This window comes from Rhamphochromis sp. 'chilingali' (assembly GCF_963969265.1).
Source record: "Rhamphochromis sp. 'chilingali' genome assembly, chromosome: 1".
In the NCBI taxonomy this organism is placed as follows: domain Eukaryota; kingdom Metazoa; phylum Chordata; class Actinopteri; order Cichliformes; family Cichlidae; genus Rhamphochromis; species Rhamphochromis sp. 'chilingali'.
The window spans coordinates 48,831,058-48,854,019 of NC_137929.1; the positions used below are offsets into that span (position 1 = coordinate 48,831,058).

General features: G+C 40.2%; 2 protein-coding genes across 5 annotated transcripts in view; one reads left to right on the top strand and one right to left on the bottom strand.

Annotated features, from left to right (window-relative positions):
* Window positions 1–22,962, bottom strand: part of LOC308400855 (uncharacterized protein) — a 218,367-nt gene that overhangs the window by 93,014 nt on the left and 102,391 nt on the right. The gene's annotated exons all lie outside the window — the stretch shown is intronic.
* The window catches only part of LOC308400711 (uncharacterized protein), a 32,759-nt gene continuing 13,865 nt past the window's right edge, over window positions 4,069–22,962 (top strand). For all 4 annotated transcript variants that reach the window (XM_080888605.1, XM_080888607.1, XM_080888606.1 and 1 more), the window contains exons 1-7: window positions 4,069–4,550; window positions 11,562–11,598; window positions 15,958–15,998; window positions 16,322–16,415; window positions 17,689–17,824; window positions 17,945–18,104; window positions 19,134–20,351. In XM_080888605.1, coding sequence (XP_080744731.1) covers window positions 4,460–4,550; window positions 11,562–11,598; window positions 15,958–15,998; window positions 16,322–16,415; window positions 17,689–17,824; window positions 17,945–18,104; window positions 19,134–20,351 — 1,777 coding nt within the window. In that variant the 5' untranslated portion in view covers window positions 4,069–4,459. The remainder of the gene's footprint in view (window positions 4,551–11,561; window positions 11,599–15,957; window positions 15,999–16,321; window positions 16,416–17,688; window positions 17,825–17,944; window positions 18,105–19,133; window positions 20,352–22,962) is intronic.

Consider the following 22,962-nt stretch of genomic DNA (forward strand, 5'->3'; position numbering starts at 1 on the left):
TTATCTATTGCTATTACAAGCTGCTATCTCACACACAGTATGTCTATTGTGTAATTTCTTTTCCGTCTTCCTCTGTTTTACTGGCAGTTGGCAACCAATTTAATTAGAGCAGGTAATTGTACCGCCCTCTAGTGGAAGAGAATGTAATTGTTCTGCCTGTTACTCACGCCGGTCACTTAGTGTACCAATCAGGTGGAACAAGATAATCTTCCACGGCACTCTGGTCATTTCTCACAGCACACCTATGTGCCGCGGCACAGTGGTTGGGAAACACTGTTCGAGACAGATATTTATATAAGCTGGGATGTCTTCTTGTTAAATTGTTAAAGTGGAATTATAAATATTCCAATTTAATACTGAAAGTATTAAATAAAGTCAAAATAGTCCACCTGCTTTTTTCCTCAAATGGAAATAATGTGAACACAAAATGTTCAACGACACACACTCACACAAACACACACAGTGTATTCCCGTCTCACCCATGTGATTCCTTTAATCAAGCTTTGTTAATCACCGTGCAACAACAGTTTAACACTGAGTGTTTGAGGACAGCAGGAAATTGTTAATCTGAGCTGTTAAATCAATGCACACACAGGTCATCTGGATCCAAACCAGCCTACCAACCTCCTCCACATCAGCTACTTTGCAGTGGCCTCATTTAAAATAAATAAATAAGACGGTAAAAGGTTTATTAAGTCAGAAAGCTTAATGAATGAATGTAGTAACCATGATGCCATTAACACCTCAAAAGTTATTTGACACCATAAAAGGAATATAATTATTTATTTATTAATTTTCTTTTTTTCAGTCTCTTAAAGTGTGATCTTTCTTGACAGAGCGACAGGATAATGGAGGACTAAATCAACCTATACTTGTTGCATGTTTGCATTTTTTTTTCTTTATAGGTTTTACTTTGTAAAATCATCACGTTCTTCTGTAGAAGAACTTGATGTTTATAGATTGTGTGTTTTTGTTGTTTCTCCGCTGATTTTTTTTTTTCTTTAAGCTTCAACTTTGGTAAAGCCGTGCAAAAATTTTAATACTTAAGTTTTTATCCCAAAGTTTGGACACCAGTGTGTTCTTGGTTAACCATTCCTCTACATTTATCAGCAGTGCCCTCTTGTGGCAAACCATTGGAACTGCACTTGATTAATTATGGACTGACTGTGTATTATTCTTAATAATGATCAGCATTTTAATAAAGTAACTTGCTCAAGAGTTGCACTGTGTAATTGCTACAGAATCATAATTGTGATGATTTAAATTGTCATCTTTGAAAATCCGCCTCATTAAAATAAAGGCAGTCACCAGATCAATGGAGCTGAAAATAGAAAAGATATCTGAAAATCCCTCAACTCCAAAGCACAAAAGAGAACACATTAGCTTCACTGCTATTCTAGACACTGTTAATATCTGATTACATACTTCCTGTGTGTTCACCTGTGTTATTCTGACTCAGGCTCCTGATCTCTCCACTGTGTTAGTCATGTGAGAGTTTTTTAGCTGCGTGGTGCCAAGTTTCAGTTTACTTCACTTCACATTTACCGTGCAGAAAGAAGATTCTGTTTTGAGCAAAGCTCAGCGCACACAGGCACTTACAGTAAGAAGAACTTTCTGTAGTGCTCATTTACATATTTTATTCTAAAGCCGGCCTGCATGCTGTATATTTATGTATGTCACTTGTATACCTGCATACAAATGACCGCATTCTTCCAGAGGACAAATGTGGTCATTCACTGGTAGAAACTCTCAGAGAGCTGCAAATTCTTGATGAATCAAGCATACAATATATCGCTTTGTGTGTGTGTAACAAAACTAACTTCAAGGTTATTTAATGTCACTTCATCATAAGCACTTTGAAGTAGAAGGGACAAGAAAACAGCCACATGCTGATACCTGGGGTTTTGTGCAATTACAATCCTACAGAACTGTAAATTTGTTTTAAGTTGCCTGAATTAACAAACATGTTGCAAACTCAATACCTCACAAATATGAAGTAAAGGTAACTGGAGTCTTGTGAGTAAAAAAAAATCAGCAGAAAGTTGTAGAGAGTTCAGAGTACTTGTTATTAGCTTAATCTGTTAAGAGGCAGATATTCAATTCACTTTTATGTATATTCTGCCAAATCATGACAAAATTCATTTCAAGGTGCTTAATATTGTAAGGTAAAGACCTTCCAACAATACAGAGATACCGCAACAACAAGAGGACCCCCTGTGAGCAAGAGCTATGGTGACAGCGGGAAAGAAAAACTCCCTTTTAAAATGAGGAAACCTCAGCCAGAACCAGGCTCATCATGGTAATAACAAATCATTAAATGTAGAGTGGTGTATAAACACACGGTGAATGAAAAAGTGTATGTTATCCATTCAATAAGATTTAATTAACACCCCTGAAGCTTTGCACTACACGGCTCATTTAACAATACAATAGTCTCACTCATGGTCTATTAAAAGCCAGACCTTTACCCTGTTCCTGCCCACACGCACACTGGAAATCCATTACACATTTACAAGAATCAACGTATGACGTAACTGAATTAATGATGCAAACACTAATAAATTCAGGATTCATGTTAAACATTAACCATCCCACGAGTCTGTGCGGACATCAGGTGGAAATCAAGTAGGTAGGTGAATAATAGTAAGCAAACTTTCCCAGCCAGTATAACCAAAGTGCCAATTCAAATTCAGTCATGACTGTATTTAGAGTATGTAAGCTGTTATCAGCTAAATTCTTTAATATTGCTTCCTAAGCCTTTGTCGCAATTTTCCACATTTTTCCTGTCACTTTGTGGATCATGTTAAGTTGTTCAGCATCAAAATTTTGTAGTTTCACATTTGTGATTTGGGCTTCTTTCACGTTGTTGGACAGCACTTGGTGTTCTTTTGCTTCTCTTTCCTTTCTTTTGGTGTCTTTGCAGCTACTGTAAGTGGCAGCTTTGCATGTCTTAGTACTGATTTTACTTACTATTTTTGCAGATGATTGCATCACTGTAGCAGTGTTGCATTCTATGTAGTTATTTTACATCACTGTGGTCATTTTATATCTGTATATATTTATATATATATACATATATATATATGTTTATATATATATATATATACATATATATATGTATATATTTTATATCTGTGTATGTGTGTTTGTCGTTGAAGTCTTTTTTGTTCTGTCTGTGTTTTTGAGCATGTTTACATTTTCTGCACCTCTCGGAGCTCATTTTGCCCTTAACAGTGGTCATTCTGCCTCTCATTTTTGTGTTTCGCATTTCTTTATCCCACACTTTTGTCTGCATACTTTGTGCTGCATGTATGCCTTTTTTTAAAATATTATGATGCCTATGTCTATCTATGCCTATCGTTATGTGTTATGTAGTTTGTAAATTTGTAAATGTTTCAGAGGTATTTTGTTTCTGAGTTTTTGAAGAAGTTTTGGTTATTTAGTGTGTCTTTGTCCAACCTTTGTGCCTCTGATGAGGATTCAGAGCATTTGGTGTCACTTTGTGTGATTTAGTTTGTTTGTTTGTTTGTTTGTTTGTTTGTTTGTTTGTTTGAAGGCATTTTGAGGCATTCTGCATCTCTTTGTCAAACTTTTGTTTCTATTTTAAGACATTTTGGTTTATTTTATACTACTTTGCACCACTATTTGCGCCCCGTGGAAGATGTTTCAGATTGTTTTGTGTCACTTTGAATGATTTTTGTGCTTCTTTGTCCAAATTCTGGGTTTCTTTGCACATCTTTTTGCACGTGGGAGAACATTTTCTCCCACTTTTTGTGTCTGGGCGTTCAGGACATTTTGAGGCTTTTCTAGTTGTTTTGGGCCCCTTTGTTACTTTGCAGTTATATATTTGCCGTTTTGCGTGTTGGTATATTACAGTTTAGGTCAGGTGCACTTTAAAAAAAAACAACTTTTCGCCACCCATGTTCATCCTCTTCTTCCGCCTCTTTACCTGGTTACTTCTCCCAGCACATACTGCCGCACACCATGACGTTAAGTTAACTAAACTAAACGTTTAATCCTCCATATTTATTTATTCTTCTTCTCCGCGTTTTTTTTCCTGTTGGTGACGTCACGGCGTCGGAGAGCGCCGAGCTCGCGACCAGGGAAAACAGGGAAGCTTGGAGAAAGTGTCATCTGAAACTCGCCGCAAAGATAGTTGTTGTCTGTATATTAAGACTTTACAGACTGCTTTTTCTCGCCTCGAAATCTTCCGAACACGCGGTGGAAGTGTTCAGCTAACCCTGGAAGTCATGTTGGGGCTTTAAAGTTGACGGTGTTTGAGCTTTCGCGGTGCAAGTTGGCGACGAAGCCAAAACAAGAGGAAGAATAAATAATGTGCCTGTCGCCGCCGCTGCTTCTGTTCTGACACGGCTCCAGTTTCCCACAGACACTCAGAAGAAGCAATTTGAAGGAGGAAGACAGAAAGTGAGAAAATAAGGTAGTAAAAGAAGAAGGAGAAATGGCCGAGGCACGCTCAGAAGAAGAGGAGGAAAGCGTGATGAGGGACACTCGGGAGCAAGTGGTCCGACGACAGCCCAACGCCTCCAGAGGTAAAGAAAGAGCCACAAACATCATCTTTATGCGTTTGCTTTAAACTGTTTCCACCTGATAGACATCTAGTTCATTAATACATAAGGAAGAAATAAGCTGTCACGAGTCTGGAAGGAAATGCAACCCCCAAGGTTTGATATTATATGACCACATTTCCACCGATAAAGCTCAAAGCAAACAAACTGTCAGGTTTATTCTGTGTTATTCTTTATTTTCACATTGTGGTAATGTTTCTGTTTCACTTTTGCTCTATTAAAAGGTATCTTAACATACTGTTTAGCAGCTCTGGGATCCCAGACCCCCCCCCCTCCCTTCCTCGTCTGTGAATGTTTAGCATCCCCGCAAAATCTATCACAGCACTGATAAAACGGCACCTTGACATGCATATAATGTGCAGTGTAGGCTCAAAATGCCGCTCACCTAGGGGTTTAAGAGGCAAAATATGAAGCCTGGATCCAGTGTGGACAGTGTTTATGATACTTGGTGTACATTTCAGGTCTAAAACCTTTAAATAAGAGACGTTTTATGAAGCGCGTTAATGTTTAGAACTGATTATCTGATTAAAAATTAGTTGGCAACGTTTTTTGATTGTTATTTTTAAAGCATGAACGCAAAAATGTGTGTATATTTCCTAGCTTTCTTTTATCTTTCTAATCTCAGACCAAGCAGGCAGTTTAGATTTGGCAGCTCTTGAGTGCTTTGTCATTTTTTCCTCAAATCACAAACACATTTCTGATAAGGTTTGTTTAGAAAGCCGTGATGTAGATGAGTGTGTGTCGCCTGGTTGAACTCAGGGTTGTAAATTCTTATATCATGATGTGAACTTGCCAACACTGGGGTCAAAGTTTGTGTATGCCTGTGCCAGCACTTACAACCATTAGTTGAATGACCAAGTCTTCCTCTTTGTCTCTCTCTCGGGGAAGTTAAATTATAACTTGTCCTGACTCTTCTAGGCTTTTCTCAGTTAGTGCGTGAGTAAAGTGAGTCTGTAATTCTTCAGAAACTCTTCAGATGATGCATTCGCTTCTGCCCTGTGGTTAGGGCGGGTACATTTTTGGAGAAATTACCACCGCGTCTTGACATGATTAACTGACACAATGCCACCTGTGTGTCTTTTTCTGGTTGTTATGTAAAGTTTCTAAGTCATCCTGGGAGTAATGTCAGGCTTAAAGATTAGGCTGCATGAGATTAGATTTAATCCTGGGTGATATTTTTGTGGTGGCTAGAGAGGAATACTGGTGCTTTTATGATTTCATTTGCTAAACATGGAGCTGTAAGTGGTAATTATATTTATTACACAGTTGTTTTTACTTTGCAATACCAAATACTCACTAACGTGACAAATGATGGTTATTCATAGTACATGGGTAGAAAATTGTATGTTTCCTAACTGTCCTGTGGCAAGGAAGTGGCTGTGTACAGAAGGCCTACATTAAAATAATATATATATATAAAATATATATATATATAGCATACCTTTTTTTTAAAGACAGGAAACCAAAACAACTTTTACAGGCTGTACTTTGAGGAAGTGTTGGCACAATGTGACTGTAATCTGTGACCAAAACAAAACAAGACTGTTCATTTAAATGTGAGATCATTGCATCTTTTGCCCTAATTTAGCAAACATTCCTCATCAGCAGCCTTATTCTGCATCATACATCAGAGATGATGGAAAAGGTAGATGGGGTGACCATAACATCGGTGGTCTTGGACTTTGGATTTCGAAAAAGACAAGCTGCGAATGGTCAATACACGGGCACATGTGCACTACATTGACCAAAGAACTGGGCCACATAGACATTACCCCAGATAGCAGACAGATCTGGCCTGGATCTGGTGTCATGCTGGCATTGCTGGCTGACTTCTGGCATGGTAAGTGGTCATCCAGATATGGGCCAGGCCTGGCGCAGATGGCACAGTTTATGCGATGGCATGCCACATCTGGCCCAATTATGGTTTAGTTTATGTGGCCCAGGCTCACAAAAAACAGGTCTTCATTTTTTGTGGTTCAATCTAGGGCTGTTCGATATAACGATATATATTGGATGACAATATAAAAATGTCTATCGTTTCATATTACGCTATCGTTTGTTTCGTGTTTACACCAATTTTTTTTCATCGTTTTGATGGTCACTAGTGGCTATATTAATTTGTTAAAGTTATCTCTTTCTCTTATATTTAATATCACGACACTACGGACGGACAAGTGACTGTTTTTACGTGTTGTCGTTAGCAACCACGATGATAAAACAATGGCATGGCTTTGCCATCCGCTTGTTTGTTTTGCATGTTAACCTTTCACAATAAAGCTCAAGATCCTGTTGAGACTTTTCAAAATAAACTAAATCCCATGAAAGAGCATGCAGGATTTTTACGGATGAGAAGCAAAAAAGAGGCGTTAGGTGCTAAAAAATAAACCTTAGACTCAAACGTTAGAACAGGCTTTTCCCCGCAGCACGCCGTGTAATAAATATTCACAAAGAAAGCGGTGGCCATTACAATTTATGTTTAAAAATGTATAACTTCATGCATCGGTTAAAAGTCTCAACTCCAGGTACACAACGCCCAGCTGAAAACACTTCCTGCAAGTCGAGCTGCCCGAGATTCACAGAATTTACAGAAAATGTTAAATTTTTGTGATTTATATCGTTATCGGGATGATGGATGTCTTATATCGGGGTATGAGATTATGGTCATATCGCACAGCCCTAGTTCAATCCCTGGCTCCTCCAGTCTGCATGTCAAGAGTGTGAATAGGTAGCACTCATGTAGGAAGCACTCAGTTTAGAGAAAGTGTGTGATTGGGTGAATGTGGCATGTTGTAAAGAGCACTTTGAGTAAACCGGGAGGGTTGAAAAGCGCTATATAAGAATCAGTCCATTCACTGTCCGAACAGAGTTTCGTCATGTTACTTTTGCACTATTATGTTCTGGCACATGTTGTTATTACATGGCTTGATTAAGGTCCACATTAGGCTGACATCTGGGGTCAGAGCTGAAACTGTTCTGGGCCAGCAAAGGACCACCAGTGTGTCTGCAACTAGCCTTGTGCTGGCCCATGTGTGGGCCACTTCTGGCAAACCTGATCTGGGCCACCAAAGGGCCATCATTCTTTGCAGTATGTGGGCCAGATCCGGGCCATACCAATTTTGCTATTTGGGACACCTACAGGAGCTGCTTGGACATTGAAACCCTATAGCATGAAGCTCCTAGTGCACCGTGTGTGTGCTCATGTTGATGTCAAAGGAAGACTGGAGTACCACATTTACTCAGTCAGCAGTGTGCTGATGACCTTTACACAGTCGGTGACACGCCCTGTAACTTTATCTGATCTGCCACTTCATGGTCGAGTTGCTGTGGTTCCTAAAGACTTCCAGTTTGCAATAACACGACTTACAGTTGATGATGGAAGATCTAGAAAGCAACTGGCTTATTCCGACAGCGGCGTCAATGACAGCACCGGTCAGAAATTCACATGAACTCTTTACAGCAACCCATCCTTTTCATGTTTGTAAAGGCACACTGCGTGATTTATTTATTTAATTAATTTTGTTTTTTTGTGGAAGTTTGAAAACTCTTGAATTCAAATAGTGTGGCAGAATAATTTTGTCCATATTTGGCGCAAAAGTCTTGAACCATCCTCATTTCTTTATATTTTGCTAGAAAAATGGGAAATGGATTCAGAAGTTTATTGACATGTAGAAACGAATATGAAAATGCAGCATACAAGGCAAAAACAGAGTTTGTACAATTCTTGAAAGCCAGCATTTAAGGTGACCACCTTTATTCTTCAACACAGTCTCTTAGGCAACCTTTATTGTCATTTCTTTAAGTAGTCTTCAGGAATAGTTCTCCAGGCTTCATGAAGGGCAGAGCTCTTCTTTGTTGGCTACCTTTTGTTCCATTCTCTGGCAACGTGATGGGAAATGCATTGTTCTATAGAGCGTTTCTACTCACCCAGAGTACTCAAACCACTCTATATAACATGCCACATTCAAAGACCAAATAAATTCACCCAGTCACTTTTTTCTAAGCCTTTAGTGCAGGGGTAGGCAACTCCAGGCTTCGAGTGCCGGTGTCCTGCAGGTTTTAGATGTGTCCTTGATCAAACACAGCTGATTCAAATGGCTAAATTACCTCCTCAACATGTCTTGAAGTTCTCCAGGGGGCTGGTAATGAACTAATCATTTGATTCAGGTGTGTTGACCCAGGGTGAGATCTAAAACCTGCAGGACACCGGCACTCGAGGCCTGGCGTTGCCTACCCCTGCTTTAGTGGTTCTTAACTAACATTCATGCACAACTTGGATTTAGTATCTTGCCGAAGGATACTTGGCATGCAGACTGGAGGAGTCAGGAATCGAACCACTCTCCTTCTGATCAGTAGTTAAAGTGCTCTACCTCCTGAGCTACAGCCACACTGCATCCAATATGATTAATAATGTTGAACTTAACACCCTGGGGAGGCCAAACCACGACTGAGGTATGCTTTTCCTGTTTCTTAAGGAGATGACTGTCAGGTACTGTTCATCTGCTCTGGAGTTTTTTTTTGTTTGTTTTTTAGGCCTGCTACTAACTCTTCGATTTCTGTTCATGGTGTTTAGGGAAGAGGAAACAGAGAAAATGGGAAGTTAGGATTACTTTTATTTCTTTGAACAAATTCTGAATTTGAATATACAAATATCTGAAGGCAAGGGATGGGATTTTTGTGTAGGAAGCTTCTGGTTTGTGTTTGTATCAGCCAAACATGTTTGAGCTGGAGTCTAAAATGGAGGTGGAGTCTAACTGTGAGATAAGATCCTGTCAGAGGAAGGAGGTGAATGATATCGAGCAGCATCACAAGTGCAGCCCGGCCATGGAGCCATCGGGCAGCGTGACATGAACAGGCTGGGACTAGCTTTCAAATTAATAAAGGTTCATATCCAAAGGTGAATTTTTGCTCCGTACTGAACTACAACAGAACACATCCACAATTCCCAGACAACTCATCACCTATAGAAGCTAATATAGCCTTAAACCACAAAATACATATATCAGGGAGTGTGTGAGAGTCTGAGTTGGTTGTTGTTGTTGTTGTGCAATGAAACCCAACCATTTGATGAGCTGAGCTCACTTGGTTTTCATTAAATGTGTTTCAGATACTTTTTTTCTAACTTGAGAAATTGAATAGCAGAATATTTTGCAACATGAAGACATTGTTTATTAAAAATTGTAAACCATATGGAGACATTAAGTTACAGTCAGAACAACAAATACTGTCCAAATCCCCTTTTCCTCGCTAACCTCTGACCTCCTCGTGGCACACAAGAAAGCCAGTGGATGACGAACGCTGAGTGAAATCTGCTGCGGTGTGCATCTTGCGTGTTTGAATGCAGCTCCAGCAGAAAGCTAAGCCAGCCTGCTGCGCAGGACAAACATCTGGAAGTATTAAAACTCCGATGACTCCAGCAGAATCCGTCTGCAGCCAATTGCAGCCTCACTTCCTGGAGGTCCTCTGCCAATCAGGAACCTAGCCAGAGCTGATGGGCTGTCCAGTTAGAGTTTTTCAGGGACAGAAAGTAGAGGAAAAGAAGAAAAATCACTGAAGGGAGAAGAGAGAAATTTTTTAGAGTTTTTGAAAAGAAGAACTATCTGCAGCAAGTTCTGCACACACGTCAGCATCTAGTTTTTCTGGACTTAAGCAGGTCATACTGATCTGGTTATCAGTTTGGGTTGGGAAGGAAGAAGAAAAAGGAGGTAGGAAATGGAAAAATACACATTCACAGAAAGTGCAGCTCTGCTTTTTCTTGGCTTTTCTCCTCCTTTCTCTTTTTTCTTGCTTTCTTCATCTTGTTGAAGGCATTATAGGAGGTGGTTCACATTTTTAAAAATTCAAATGCTCCCTTAACTTTTTTTTCTGTGGTGATCACATGACTTATCAGGATGATTGTGACATCCTCTTCCTTTTGTCTTCACTTAGTTTCTGTAGGTGGCACTATTTTTCGTCTGCACTAAACCAGGATTAATCAATCTTTATTCTTCTATTTTCAAACCAAGATAAAAACAGTTTTGTCTTTTCAGCCTAAAACTTTGGAATGCAAAACGACGTTATTGAGGTTGAAGTTAAAATTTTGTTTCTCATTTCAATGTAGGACACATTAAATTACAATCAGAGGAACTTTTAGTACTTTTAATAATGACTTTTGGTCAATGTAAACACTTTGTTTTCACATTCAACAAGCTGCCCAAAGCATTCCTCAGAGTTTGGTCCATCTTGACATGTTGGTATCACATAGTTGCTGCAGATTTATAAGCTGCACGTCCATGATGTGAATCTCCTGCTTCTACCACATCTCAAAGGTCCTCTATTGAATAGGAGATCTGGTGACTGTGGAGCTCATTTTAGTATAGTGAAGATATTTTCACTTTCAATTTGGCAGTTTGAGATAATTTATGGTTTGTGACATGGTGTGTTCTACATGTCATCAGAAGATGGGTTCACTGCGGCCATGAAGGGATGGACATAGCCGGCAACAATACTCAAGTAGGCTGTGGTGTTTCAATGATGATCAGCTGGTAGTAAGAGGCCCGTTCTCTGTAATCCCTGGTGTAAAGGTTGTGTGGGAAAATCAATATAAAATATTCAGACAAGCACATCAGGCACCAACAACCACGCCACCTTCAGGATCACTTAATTCACCTTCAATGCCTATTCTGATGTTCAGGTTGAACTTCAGCAGGTTATGTTCACCACGTCTTCATGCGTAAATGCACTGAGGTGCTGCCATGTGCTTATCTAATTAGATGTTTATATTAATGAACATTTAAACAAGTGTAGCCAATAAATTGAACGGTCGGTGTAAATTACGTCATATGATCCACAAGAAAACCAGAATAAGTTATATAAGTTATTTTTACTAAGCAATAACTGAGCTGGTCTAAAGCCTTTTCAGCTCTTTGCCCACATGAACTGCTGAGTTCTGTAGACTAAACAGTGCTGTTGGTTTACAATCACTCTTTCTCTCCCCAGGTCGTCCTGACAGACATAAGCCAGAGCATCGTCACAGGTAGGAGGTTTCACATTTCACTGTCTCTGCTGGCAGTATTTGCAAAAATGACTAAGTGCTTTGAAGAAGGGTGCGTCTAATCTCTCCCACATGTAACAGACAGTTTGCCCTGGAGAGGTGCGTTTGAAGTTGAATCCAGGTAAAAGGTCTGATTGCTTTGATCTGACCCTCTAAAAGGATTTACCTTACAGTACGAATCAGGCGTCTTTGGGTTAAAGGCGCAGCTTTGGAGGATTTTCTTCAGTATCCTTGCAGACTTCCAGGGAATGCTTTTCTCCCCTCTCGTCTGTGGTCCTGACACACTCCTGAAAGTATTTTGGCTGTTGGCCGGTGGCCATGGCAACTAGCTGGGGAAGTCACCGGGTTTAAAAAGTGTGTGTGTGTGTGTGTGTGTGTGTGTGTGTGTGTGTGTGTGTGTGTGTGTGTGTGTGTGTGTGTGTGTGTGTGTGGAACAAAGTGTTGCTTTTGTCGAGCTTATATCACTTAAAAGACGTCAAACAAAGAATCCAAAGTGATTGTGAGAGGATCCAAATGCACAAATATATGGCAGGTTAAGTTTATTACTGAATACAGAAGTGAGTGGAAAGTCAAAGAATCTCCATTAAGTGACTTTTGAGACTTTATTTTGTGTATTGACCGACTGATGTTTGGCCAAGTCTCCTCACCTGAAGCAGAACATTTTTTTAAAAACTGATTCTGTTTTTCAAACTTTCATTGAATAAAAACTTAAAACCAAAGAAGTGCCAAAAACGGTAGTTTCTCTAAATGTCACCTTAGACACAGGTTATGGGATGCTCATGGGATACAGTAGTGACTTGTTACACTACATGTAGCCTCGAGGTTTATTGTCCTACTGGACACTAAGAGGGCCATAATTTACAAAATAAACATTATATTAATATCAGTGAAAGTTGGAACTAGTGATTGAGGCCATAAGATCACCAGGAAGGACCATCTGTCGTGCCGAGGACTTATATTATTACAGAGGCGCAGGTTGCTTTTATAACATCAGAAGATCACCTTTAGTGACCTCCCACCTCTAGACGCTCAAGATGCTTAAAACATTTGCAAAGCCCCCTTGGACGAATATAACGTGTGAAGCTCGTCTTTTTTTTTTTTTTTTTTTAACTGAGGGGGTTGTGTCATGATTCCAGAACAAAATGAGTGGGTGTGCGTCAGATGTTGGTGAGGGTAGTCCCTGCCTCTTCACCTTACCATAGCTAGCCTTGAAAAACCCAGAACCTGTTCTAATGGTCGTGAAGTCTTTACTAATATAAACTGAGGTGTCAAAACTCGTCATTGAGGCTACAGGGAGGTCGTCAAATGTCGTCTTTATGGGTTAAAGTAAAACCTCATCATCGTCTCCTTTCCTTTGGATGACCATCTACGAATTAGCTGTTGTCCAAAGGTATCTGCCATTTTCTTTATTGCACAGTTTCTCTGTGCCAGTAGGCTGTTAAATCCACATAGGAATCTGGGCCGTTAGGAGCCATTAAAAACACCTGTTTTGACAACAAGTGGTTCACTTGTCTTACTGCATTTAAATGTTTTTTGAACTGCTGAGCAATCAGTTGCACACAGCCCACAATGATGTAATGGGAAAAGAAGAAAACCAGTGAAAACTTTTTTTTTGAAACATAGAAAAGCTACATTAGCACAGAGGTTCATTGTTCCTGCCGACTCTCACCTAAAAACTACAAATCATACCTTCTCCCAGTCAAACTGACACCTCTGACGGTGTAAACAAAGCTTGCTGAGCAGAGGCGTATTTCACTGACATTTAATAAGTGCATCGTGTTTTCTTCAACCTTTCTCTGCAGTAAACAAGGAGAAGTGGAAAGAGGAGGATAGAAGGAACATTTTTTCCACCAGTTTAAAGTAAAGCAGTGTGTTTGGGCAGTGTCAGGGGTGAGTCATGTGTGTCTGTTCATAGTTAGCAGCTCCGTGGCAGAAAGAGAGAGGGTGAGCAGCAGAGTCAAAAGACAGGCTGATCTATAACAGAAAGAGAGAAAGAACCGTCCTCGCGTCCTGTTATCGTCTTGGTGAGTCTGGCTAGATAACCTTCCTAGATTAGGAACTACTTTTCCATTTAAAAAGGAAGAGCTTTGGCTCACCTTTTCTGAAATGTCTGCTGTGATAGATGTGATTGCTGACAGTTGGAAAAATGGTCTATCTATTTGATAAACATGCTCCCAGTTTGGGAATACCAAGGAATTCTCCCAATTTATTTATTTTGTTTGTACTGGAATTTTAGCTAAATGTGCTTTCAGCAAAGTCTTTGCTCTACAGCTCATCTGACCAATGTGACCTCAAAGTGGGCGAGTCCAGTAAGTGTGCTGTATTGAAATGTGTTGATCAGAGTGGAAATTTTCGAACATTCTCCCTACTGTGTAATAATGCCAGTATCCACACAGCAGGAATAACTGTATATTTTATTTTATTTTTTTTTAACTTTTTTGGAGTTATTAGTGATTTTGCTGCAGGTTTTTGGCCATCCAGTGGTGCTGACTGGGTTCTTGGCTCTAGAAGATTGTAAAGGTGAAAAAACACATTTAACTGACAAATAAGATTCATTTAAGGGAGCTGCCATGAAAGTGACTCATTCTGCACCCTTTAGCTGAGGACTGAGTCACATGAGTTTTGCTTTGAATCATAAAATTATGCAGTATTATGTAAGAGTAAGCATACAGATCGGCGTTTCCGACTCGAACCGCCCTAGCTGCACCGTTGGAGTATATCATATATGGCTCTTTAAAGTATAGCCAGCAAAGTCTCAGGAATCAGGTGACTGAAAACTAAAGTCACACTAAAAACAGATCAGTTTTTTTTTATTCTTTAAGATCTTGTGAATTCAGCCCTAATGGTCAACGTTAGGGTGACCCCACCGGTTGCAGCAGATGGCCCCGCCCCTCCCTGAGCCTGGTTCTGTTGGAAGTTTCTTCCTGTTAAAAGGGAGTTTCTTCTTCCCACTGTCGCTAAAGTGCTCGCTCCTCCTGGTTTTTGCCCTTTACTGGCCAAGTCAACGGAAATCCTGAATTTGTAGTTATCTTCAGTGTAAGCATAGAAAAAGTGCTTGTGTGAATGGGTGATAATAGGTGAATGGGGCTCGCACTTTGAATGCTCTCGGATAGTTGAAGTGCTTTATGTAAGAATCATTGCATTTAGTTAAATGATGCTGTTTTCAGAAGTGTTACCATATTTGAATGAGGCACTGAAGCAAATAAAATAAGCCATGGAGGAAGTATCATAGAATTTTGTCCTTTTGTTTCATCGTCCAGTGTTTGAGAAAACAGATGCAGCATTTACACTTGAGACACGCATAAACATCCACATGCAGTAACACAGGCCCTTTAATCACAGCACAGACTGTTATTGTAACAGAGCAGAGTGATGCAAGCTACAAAGAGGTGCTTTTTAACTACAGGAACTTTTTTTAGTTGGTATCTATTGGAGGTCATACTTCTCTTTTCGGTCTCCATCTAGAGGGACTGGAGACCATAATTCTTCTTAAAACTCACTTTTTATAGTCTTTTATTCATCCTACCATAAATTAAGCACTTTCCTTGGGCAAAATGAACGTCAGGTGACGTAAATATTTTGTGATTGTTCAAATTAATTAATGCTACACCAGTAAAACATTAATGTAAACAAACAATACATTTAAATGTTAGTCTTGGAAATGAAACAAAAGTAGGACGAACCAACTATAAATGAAATCCAGGTTTTACCACGTATTTATTTGATAGAGGAAGTACATCATAAAAGTCATGAGAAGTTTAAAAGTCAAGCATCCTACACAAAGTGTGTAGAAAAAGTGACGTCAGAGGTGATAGTAGTAGGTTTAACAAGTCTGGGGGAAAAAGAAAATGACATTGGAATGAGAATTTGAGATATTACCTGAACCGTGTTGTTTGTTTGTTGTTTTAAATTATTATTAAACTGTTACGTCTCTCTGTGTCCCAGAACTGTTGGGACTGAAAATGTCTACAGACGTGTTTGGTTTAGATGTAAAAAAACAAACTTGTAGTCATAAATCCTGCATTTCCAGAAGACCAAATCTGTGACTGTTCTTGACTTGTTAATGAGGTCAAATGAGGAAATGTTTTCTGCACAAACCGCAGATTCATTGTTTGTAATTAGAGAACTGTACCCATCATTTAGATCTTTTGCCTGTATTGTGGCGATTCCCAGAGGCAAGGCAGCGGATGCTGAGCTCATGTGTGGAGTTCAAGTAGCGTGGACTGACTGGGACGACCGAGCTATGTTTGTCACTGGAAAACAGGGGGAGAGAGAGAGGAGGTGAGGTAGCAGAGGTGAAATGAAATGACTCATTGTTTCCTTTTTGTCCTCTCTGTGCAGCCAGGGTCCTTTGTCATCTATCAGAGCCGTCATCAAGAGAAGTGAGTATTCACTCTCACAAATGAACATAGAACCAAGAAGAATGAAACAAAATGCTTTAACTCTAAAAATAAATCATAGTTTTAAGGACAGGGTTGTTTTTCTTGTTTGTTATTGCACAAAAAAAATAAAAATTAGTTGATTCTGACGGGGTCGGGTTGGAGTCATCCACTTTTTTTTCTTTTAGCAGTGATGGAAAACATCTTCTTGGTTCGTGTGACTATTTTGATTGTGTCCACACTGTTATCTTCTCTGTAGTGGGAGTTTTTCTGCTTTGTTTTGCTTGCCTTTCTTTTTTCTAAAGCGGCTTCTGTTTTCCTATCAGCCTCTTCCAGGTCGACCGCTCTGTCTGAGGCTCCCAGAGACAGAGAGCGGGACCGGGAGAGAGACCGAGAGCGGGAAAGAGACAGAGACAGGAGGTACGAGTCTGCCGTGCCATCATCATCACTGGTTCATATTTAACATGCAGATGTTTCATGAAGTGAAACGGGGAAAAGAAAAGTAAAATCCAGCTGTGAATTCTGTTGTTATGGTTACTCCATTTAGTCAGGATAATATGTTAACACTTTAGCCAACAAACAAGCTTTAATCTTCACTTTTAGAGTAAATGAGCTTTATGTAAGGTGTGTGTATGTGAGGGGAAGCTCATCACTGAGCTCCTTCCTGCGTCACGTTTAAACACTTGGACGGTTCCTGGATCTGAGCCCGTGTAAACATTTGAAAATAGTTGTGTACTCTTTGAGCTGCGTGTGTTTGCCTGTTTCTTCTTTAACAAGGTACTTTAAAACCATTTACTATGAATTCTGAGATTCATCTGGGTTTTTAATTAATGAAACAAAATTATATTTATGTCTCAAATTTAATTCCCCATTTCATTTAAAAGCTAAAATTAGCATTTTTTTTATTATGTTTTCATTTAAGTTTTAATTGACATCTTTGATGTGACTAAAAATTTAAACAGTTTTTTAATTAAACTGTTTGGGCTATAAAACTTAAAAACAATTAGAATAGTTTGTTATCATTTTAGAAAAATATAGGTGAAAAAAATCATTACAGTCCTGAAGCTAAAATCAGGAAATGAACTTTTTGAAAAACAGTTTTTCTTTTCAGTGAAGTTAAACGTCCATTTAGATTCAGTGAAACTGAAAATTATAACTTTTTGAAAAGTCTGTGAAGGTTCTCAGTCATCCAGGTCATCGTAGTCAAAGGAGCTTGCAAAGAAAAGCGTCTGGACTTCTTTAAGTTGCTTGAAGACGTTTCACCTCTCATCCGAGAAGCTTCTTCAGTTCTAAGGTCAAATGACTCTAAGGACTCTCCACCATTTGACCTTAGAACTGAAGAAGCTTCTCGGATGAGAGGTGAAACGTCTTCAAGCAACTTAAAGAAGTCCAGACGCTTTTCTTTGCAAGCTCCTTTGACAACTTTTTGAAAAGAATTTTATTTTATGATTTAGTTGATTAATTTCAATGTGTCAGGAAAATGTATACATTAATATTTAATGAATTTATTGAATTAGTGAGGATAAAATGTATGTTTCCATACCTGCTTCTAAAACACTTGTGTGACGTGTGTAATGTTTTTTTTCGTCTCTGAACTTTGCACCTGTGTAGCTTTCAGAGCCTCCTGCCTGCTGTTGTCCTGTTTTAGATTTTGCTTTTTATAACCTTCCTTTAACATGTGACGTGTTTCCAGGCGTCCGGAGATCACCATCCTGTCAGCCGAGCCGCTGACCTCTACTTCCTGGTTTCCTGGAGCTTCTGGAGGGTTCCCACCTCCCCCTCCACCTCCTGCACAGATCTGGGGACCCACGATCCCTCCGGCCATACAGGTAAAGTGTTTATTCAGGGGTGTTTTTGTATTAAATAAATGGCTTTATTAAGTTTCATAGTCCTACCTGTGGATTCAGTGCATGTTTGTGTCTTATATTTGCTGGTTTTCTCTCACTCAGCCGCCTCCTACCTACGAGGAGGTGATCAGGGAGAAGACACAGGAGCAGGTTCTCTCCACTTCTTCCTCTGCCTCAGCATCCCCCTTGCATCCTGTTTCCAGAGTAACCATCTCCACGCAGACTGATCCAGGATCTGACCCTGATCCTCCAGAACCACAAGGCAAGAGGTTTTTTTTTTTTGGTTTTTTTTTTTTTTTGGGGGGGGGGGGGGGTTTGTAAAGCTGGGTGATGTCAATAATATATCAATAACACATCAGTACAGTCATGACTTAAACAGTGCCGCTGTTCCAGATCTGCAGTCGTGTTGCCCTGCCCACACCTTCCAGCTGCACCTTTGCTACTTACGAGCTATTTATTGTGGAGAATATTGAAGCACTAAAAATTATTTTGCATGAATTTCACCTGTAGCGAAAAACTAATCTGATTTCTACATCTCCATTGTTGGGCTGTGGGGGGTCAGACGTCAACACACTCATAGTAAATGTTTAAAGTCTGTTCATATTAGACATAAGCAAGCGTTGAAATAACTGAATATGGTTCATGATTTCCTGCATCATTGCGCTGCCCTCAGCACTTTTATTAGCTTTTGGTGTTTCAGTTTATATATTCTTCATGTGTTATTATCTCTTTCACAGCAAGTGTGTAATGTAAATGACACTGTGTGCCATTTACCTGGACCGCTGTTTAATGTTTATGCTGTTGGTGACTTTAATAGCATTTGTAAATAGTATTATCTGACAAATAATGTGGTTTGCTGTGTGGTGCAGATCATAAGAGGCTTGTACTTTAGTGACTTAACTTCTAGAATTTTATTAGTCTGTTACATTGCACCCATATATTTTATGGGTGGAGCTTTCTAACAAAGTTCACTAATTTTAGCTGAGGCGCTCCACCATTTCATAAAAAAAAAACCCCTAAATAACAACAACAAAACTATATTGTGACAGCCAAAGTACCAAATTCAGGGGTTAATGTTACAGTAGTTACACTATGTGCATGTTTTAAATACAGTACAATACAATACAGTCTGCCTGGGAACTAGTGAGCGGCGTGCCGCCTGTTATTTTACATTTCATAAAGTAACAGGATGTTATCTGTTTCGTCTGTATCAGCCAGCTGTATTGTCTGCCTTTAGCCTTATTTTATACGTAAGTAATCGAGTAAAAGTAACTTCTGTCTGTGTGTGCAGTAAGAAGAGCAGTGAAACCGCCTCGGCCGCCTTGCCGCCAGCCTCCTAAATCATCTCACGTTGATGACATCACCAGCACTGCCAGCCAATCAGCGCTTGCCCCCATTGGCAGTGACACGCACATTTCCACGCACACACAGTCCTGTGACCTCACTGATCTGGGTTCACCTTCAACCTCGAACTCTGGTGTTCAGACTGACCAGTGGGATCAGTGCTCTGCTACTGTGGATGTGCCTCCTCCTCGTACTTCTCCCACCACTTCCTTTGAAGTCCCATTGGAGCAACCCAGACCACGTCCTCGTTCGAAGCCTGGCCTTCGACCAATCAGCAGCGAGGTTAAAGTTCAGACTTTGGTGAAGCTGCGGGAGGACGGTTTGGCCACGTTAGCCAGTCGTGCAGCGAGTGACCCTGCTAACCAACAAGTCACTCAAGGGAAATATTCTCAGGAGTTACTCGAGGCCTTCAGTTCAGACGAGTGGGGCTTCCCCGATAACCGCGGCGACACCAGTGGGCTGAGCCAGTCAGAGAGTGAGGAAGGGGAGGACGAGGACGACTGGGAGGACATGGCAACACTGAAAGCTAGGATACAAGCCTTTGAGCAGCAGCAACAGCAGCAGGTGAGCAGTGAGAGCTGTGACGGTAATGACAAACAAAGCGGAACCACAAAGAGGCCCGAGCCTCGACCACGCCCTCGTTTCCAGGGGCAACAAGCCAAATCTGGCCCTCCCACGATTGCCCCCAAACCCAAAAACTTTTCACCTGGCCCTAAACCGTCCACCAAGGGATTCTGGGAAGATGGAGGTTTCACAGCAGCCACAGAGGACTCTACTGAAGCCCCCTCTTCTAAACCTCAAACAACGGCAGAACCATCACTGAAATCTGCTCCAGGCCTGGAGCCACAGCCCATTAAACCCACAGAGAAACCCACAACAACACCCAAACCCCAGTCCAGCACAGAAACTCTCTCCTCTGCTCCTGTCCCAGCCCCGCGGCCCCCTCCACCCAAGCTAACCCCCTGTCTCAGTGACCCTAAACCCCCACCCAGACCTCCAGTCACCCCCAGGGTCAGCGTGGGTGTTTCACACCCAGATAAGAGCACCACCGATGGACGCACTACCCCAACTCTAACCCCGAGGCCCTTGGTGGAAGTTGGTGGTGGATCACAGACAGAGACCCAGACTGGAAGTGAAGCGACGCAGAGCGCCACAAACCAAAGTGGTGAGTTTTCAACACAATTCACATTCTGCTGCCCCCTACAGGTGGCTCCAAGGAACTACTGCAGTTGTTATAAACAATATAAACAATTAATAATTGTTATTAATTAATAACTATTAATTCATAATTGTTACTTTGTTTCAATTTCTTTACCGAAGAGTGCTGTGGCAGAAAAATAATGACCTGCTGGTGCCTTAATATCAGCAGTTTTTCACATTTCACATGGCAGGCTTAGCATTTGTGGTAGTATCTAGAGATTAGTCCCATACTGTAGTGGTTTACACATTTGCCATAAAAGTCGAAAGATCCCTAGTTTGATTCCAGGTTGTGTCAGGAAACCTTCCAAGCAAACATGCAGAGCTGTCTGCTTCAGTGAGCGCTTGTGAATAAGGAAGCAGATGAAAGTAGAATTGTGCTATTAGCAAACAAAGGAGGTGCAGCCATGCTTACTTATAGGTTGTGATGATGATAATAATAATAACAATGATAATAATAATAATTGACTAATAATAGCACTAATCTGCAGTCTTGGTGAACTAGTCTGTTGCAAGCTCTGGTTGAAGTGACCACCTCACAGTCAGAGTAAACGATAAACATTTCTGTAGTCACAGACAGAGGATGAGTTTGGAGATGATATGGAGGATCACCACAGCAGCAACCTGGTGCTAAATAAATGACATGGTTATCGGTCACCAAACCTTCAAAATAAGAGCCAGAACCAAAATACTTACATGAGTGTTCTGACAAACTATATATTTGTGGAAAAACTATACTTGGCACAGAAATAAGTTAGGGGGACATAATGTCATAGCAAAATAAGTTCTTGGTAATCAGTAATTGATAAAGATCATGGTTGGAGCAGCATGAGTGCTTGATATGATTGTTATTGATGTATCTTGTCGTTGAATACAGCCACCAGCTACTGATAGTTGTGCCTCTGGCTGTTGGGACTGACCATGTGTCACTTGAGCTGTTTTACAGGTTTTGTTTTTTTTGTTTTTTTTGGTTTTTTTTGCTCCAAAGGTTTTAAATTGCGCTGACCTACATTTCCTGTTTTTTGTTTTTTTTGGGTTTTTTTTTTTCACATATCTCAGCAGTAAACTAAACACAGAAACTTCGTCCTTTAAAAAAACAAAACAAAAACCTCTTTGTTTCTGCACATGTGCAGAAGTGCAGCTCAGCTCACAAATATTTACAAGAGGGAAGCGTGCTGCTTATCTACTAGATAACCCGATGGTGTAGCTGCTGCTGATAAGCATTGACTGAACTTGAGAGCTGCGCTGTGATAATCTGCTATAGCTGGATTTACTGATAGTAAATGGGAACATTTTCCTTTTAATGCTACTCACAGTTTTAAGCGTGATGACCCGAAGATAATAGGGTGCAAATAAAAGCTAAGCAGCCGGAACTTCTTTATGCTTTTTCTGTTTCTCAGTCTTATACATTTAGGTCTGTTTAAGGACAGACCTAAATGTATAAGATAAAACCAAAGTTTTTACAGCTTTGCCACCAATTTGGATTTTATATTCATCAAAATGTAACTGAAATGCAATTTTAATTCAAGGGTTCTCACAAAAGCATCATTAACTGTTTAGAAATGGCCTTTATATACACGGTTCCCCCATTTTCATTAGCTTATTAGACAACAAACAGTTTTATGACCACATGAGTGCCTATTTGGTTAGATTTAGACTTTAAAATGTATTAGGCTACAGCCTGGACATAAAGTAAAATACTAATTTAAATTTCAGCATTTAAAACTAAAAAGTTTGCTTTAAAAAAGGTTATTGTTTTGGTTAAAATGCAACTCTTGCCAGCTGTTTTAACACTCTATTTGTGTGGTTGCCACGGTGACACATCTTCTCTGAAGAGCCTGGACAAACTATGTGTTACAGGGTGGCAGCACCTGTAGACAGCTATCTATGTTTCCTGTAAACAGGAACGAAATGATCAGACAGGGAGTCGTGGCTTGTCGTTCCTGAATACTCCGCAATTATTGCTGTTTACAGCTGCACTGAAAAAGTACCTTTATGTCCATGAACAGGGATGAATCGATTTCTTTACTGTGAGGCCAGGCTGGCTCTAAGCAGTGGACCGTGATGATGTCATTTCAGGCACAGCAGCTCCACCTAACTCTTCTGTTTGCCAGTGATAGCCAATCAGAAAGAAGTTGGCTTAAAAGACATATGAGCTAAATTAGCTTGTTTGATATATTTAGATAAAAAAAAAAAGCCCAATTAATGCCCTATTGGGCATTGTGTGTGGCACTCCTCTGGTTTTGTGTATGCTGAAGCATTATCCGTTAAAAGAGAAGCCAGTCCTGTGATAATGTTGACATTTGAAATACAATCCGCTGTTTACCCTGAAACCTCTGTCAGGGATTTATAGTGGCGTCAGTGTTTGTGGTGCCTCCTCACTGACTGCTGAATACATATTCATTGCGATCTCAGAATTCACAATGAGCAACCGTCTCCTCCTCCATGGACCAGTGAAGTCCTTTCCGTCTCGGCCTGAGTTTGCAGACAAATTAACTAACCTATTTTTAAATGACACCAATTGAACCTAATGTGCTGTCTACCAAGACACCGAAACAGCGGACATTCCCTAAACCAGC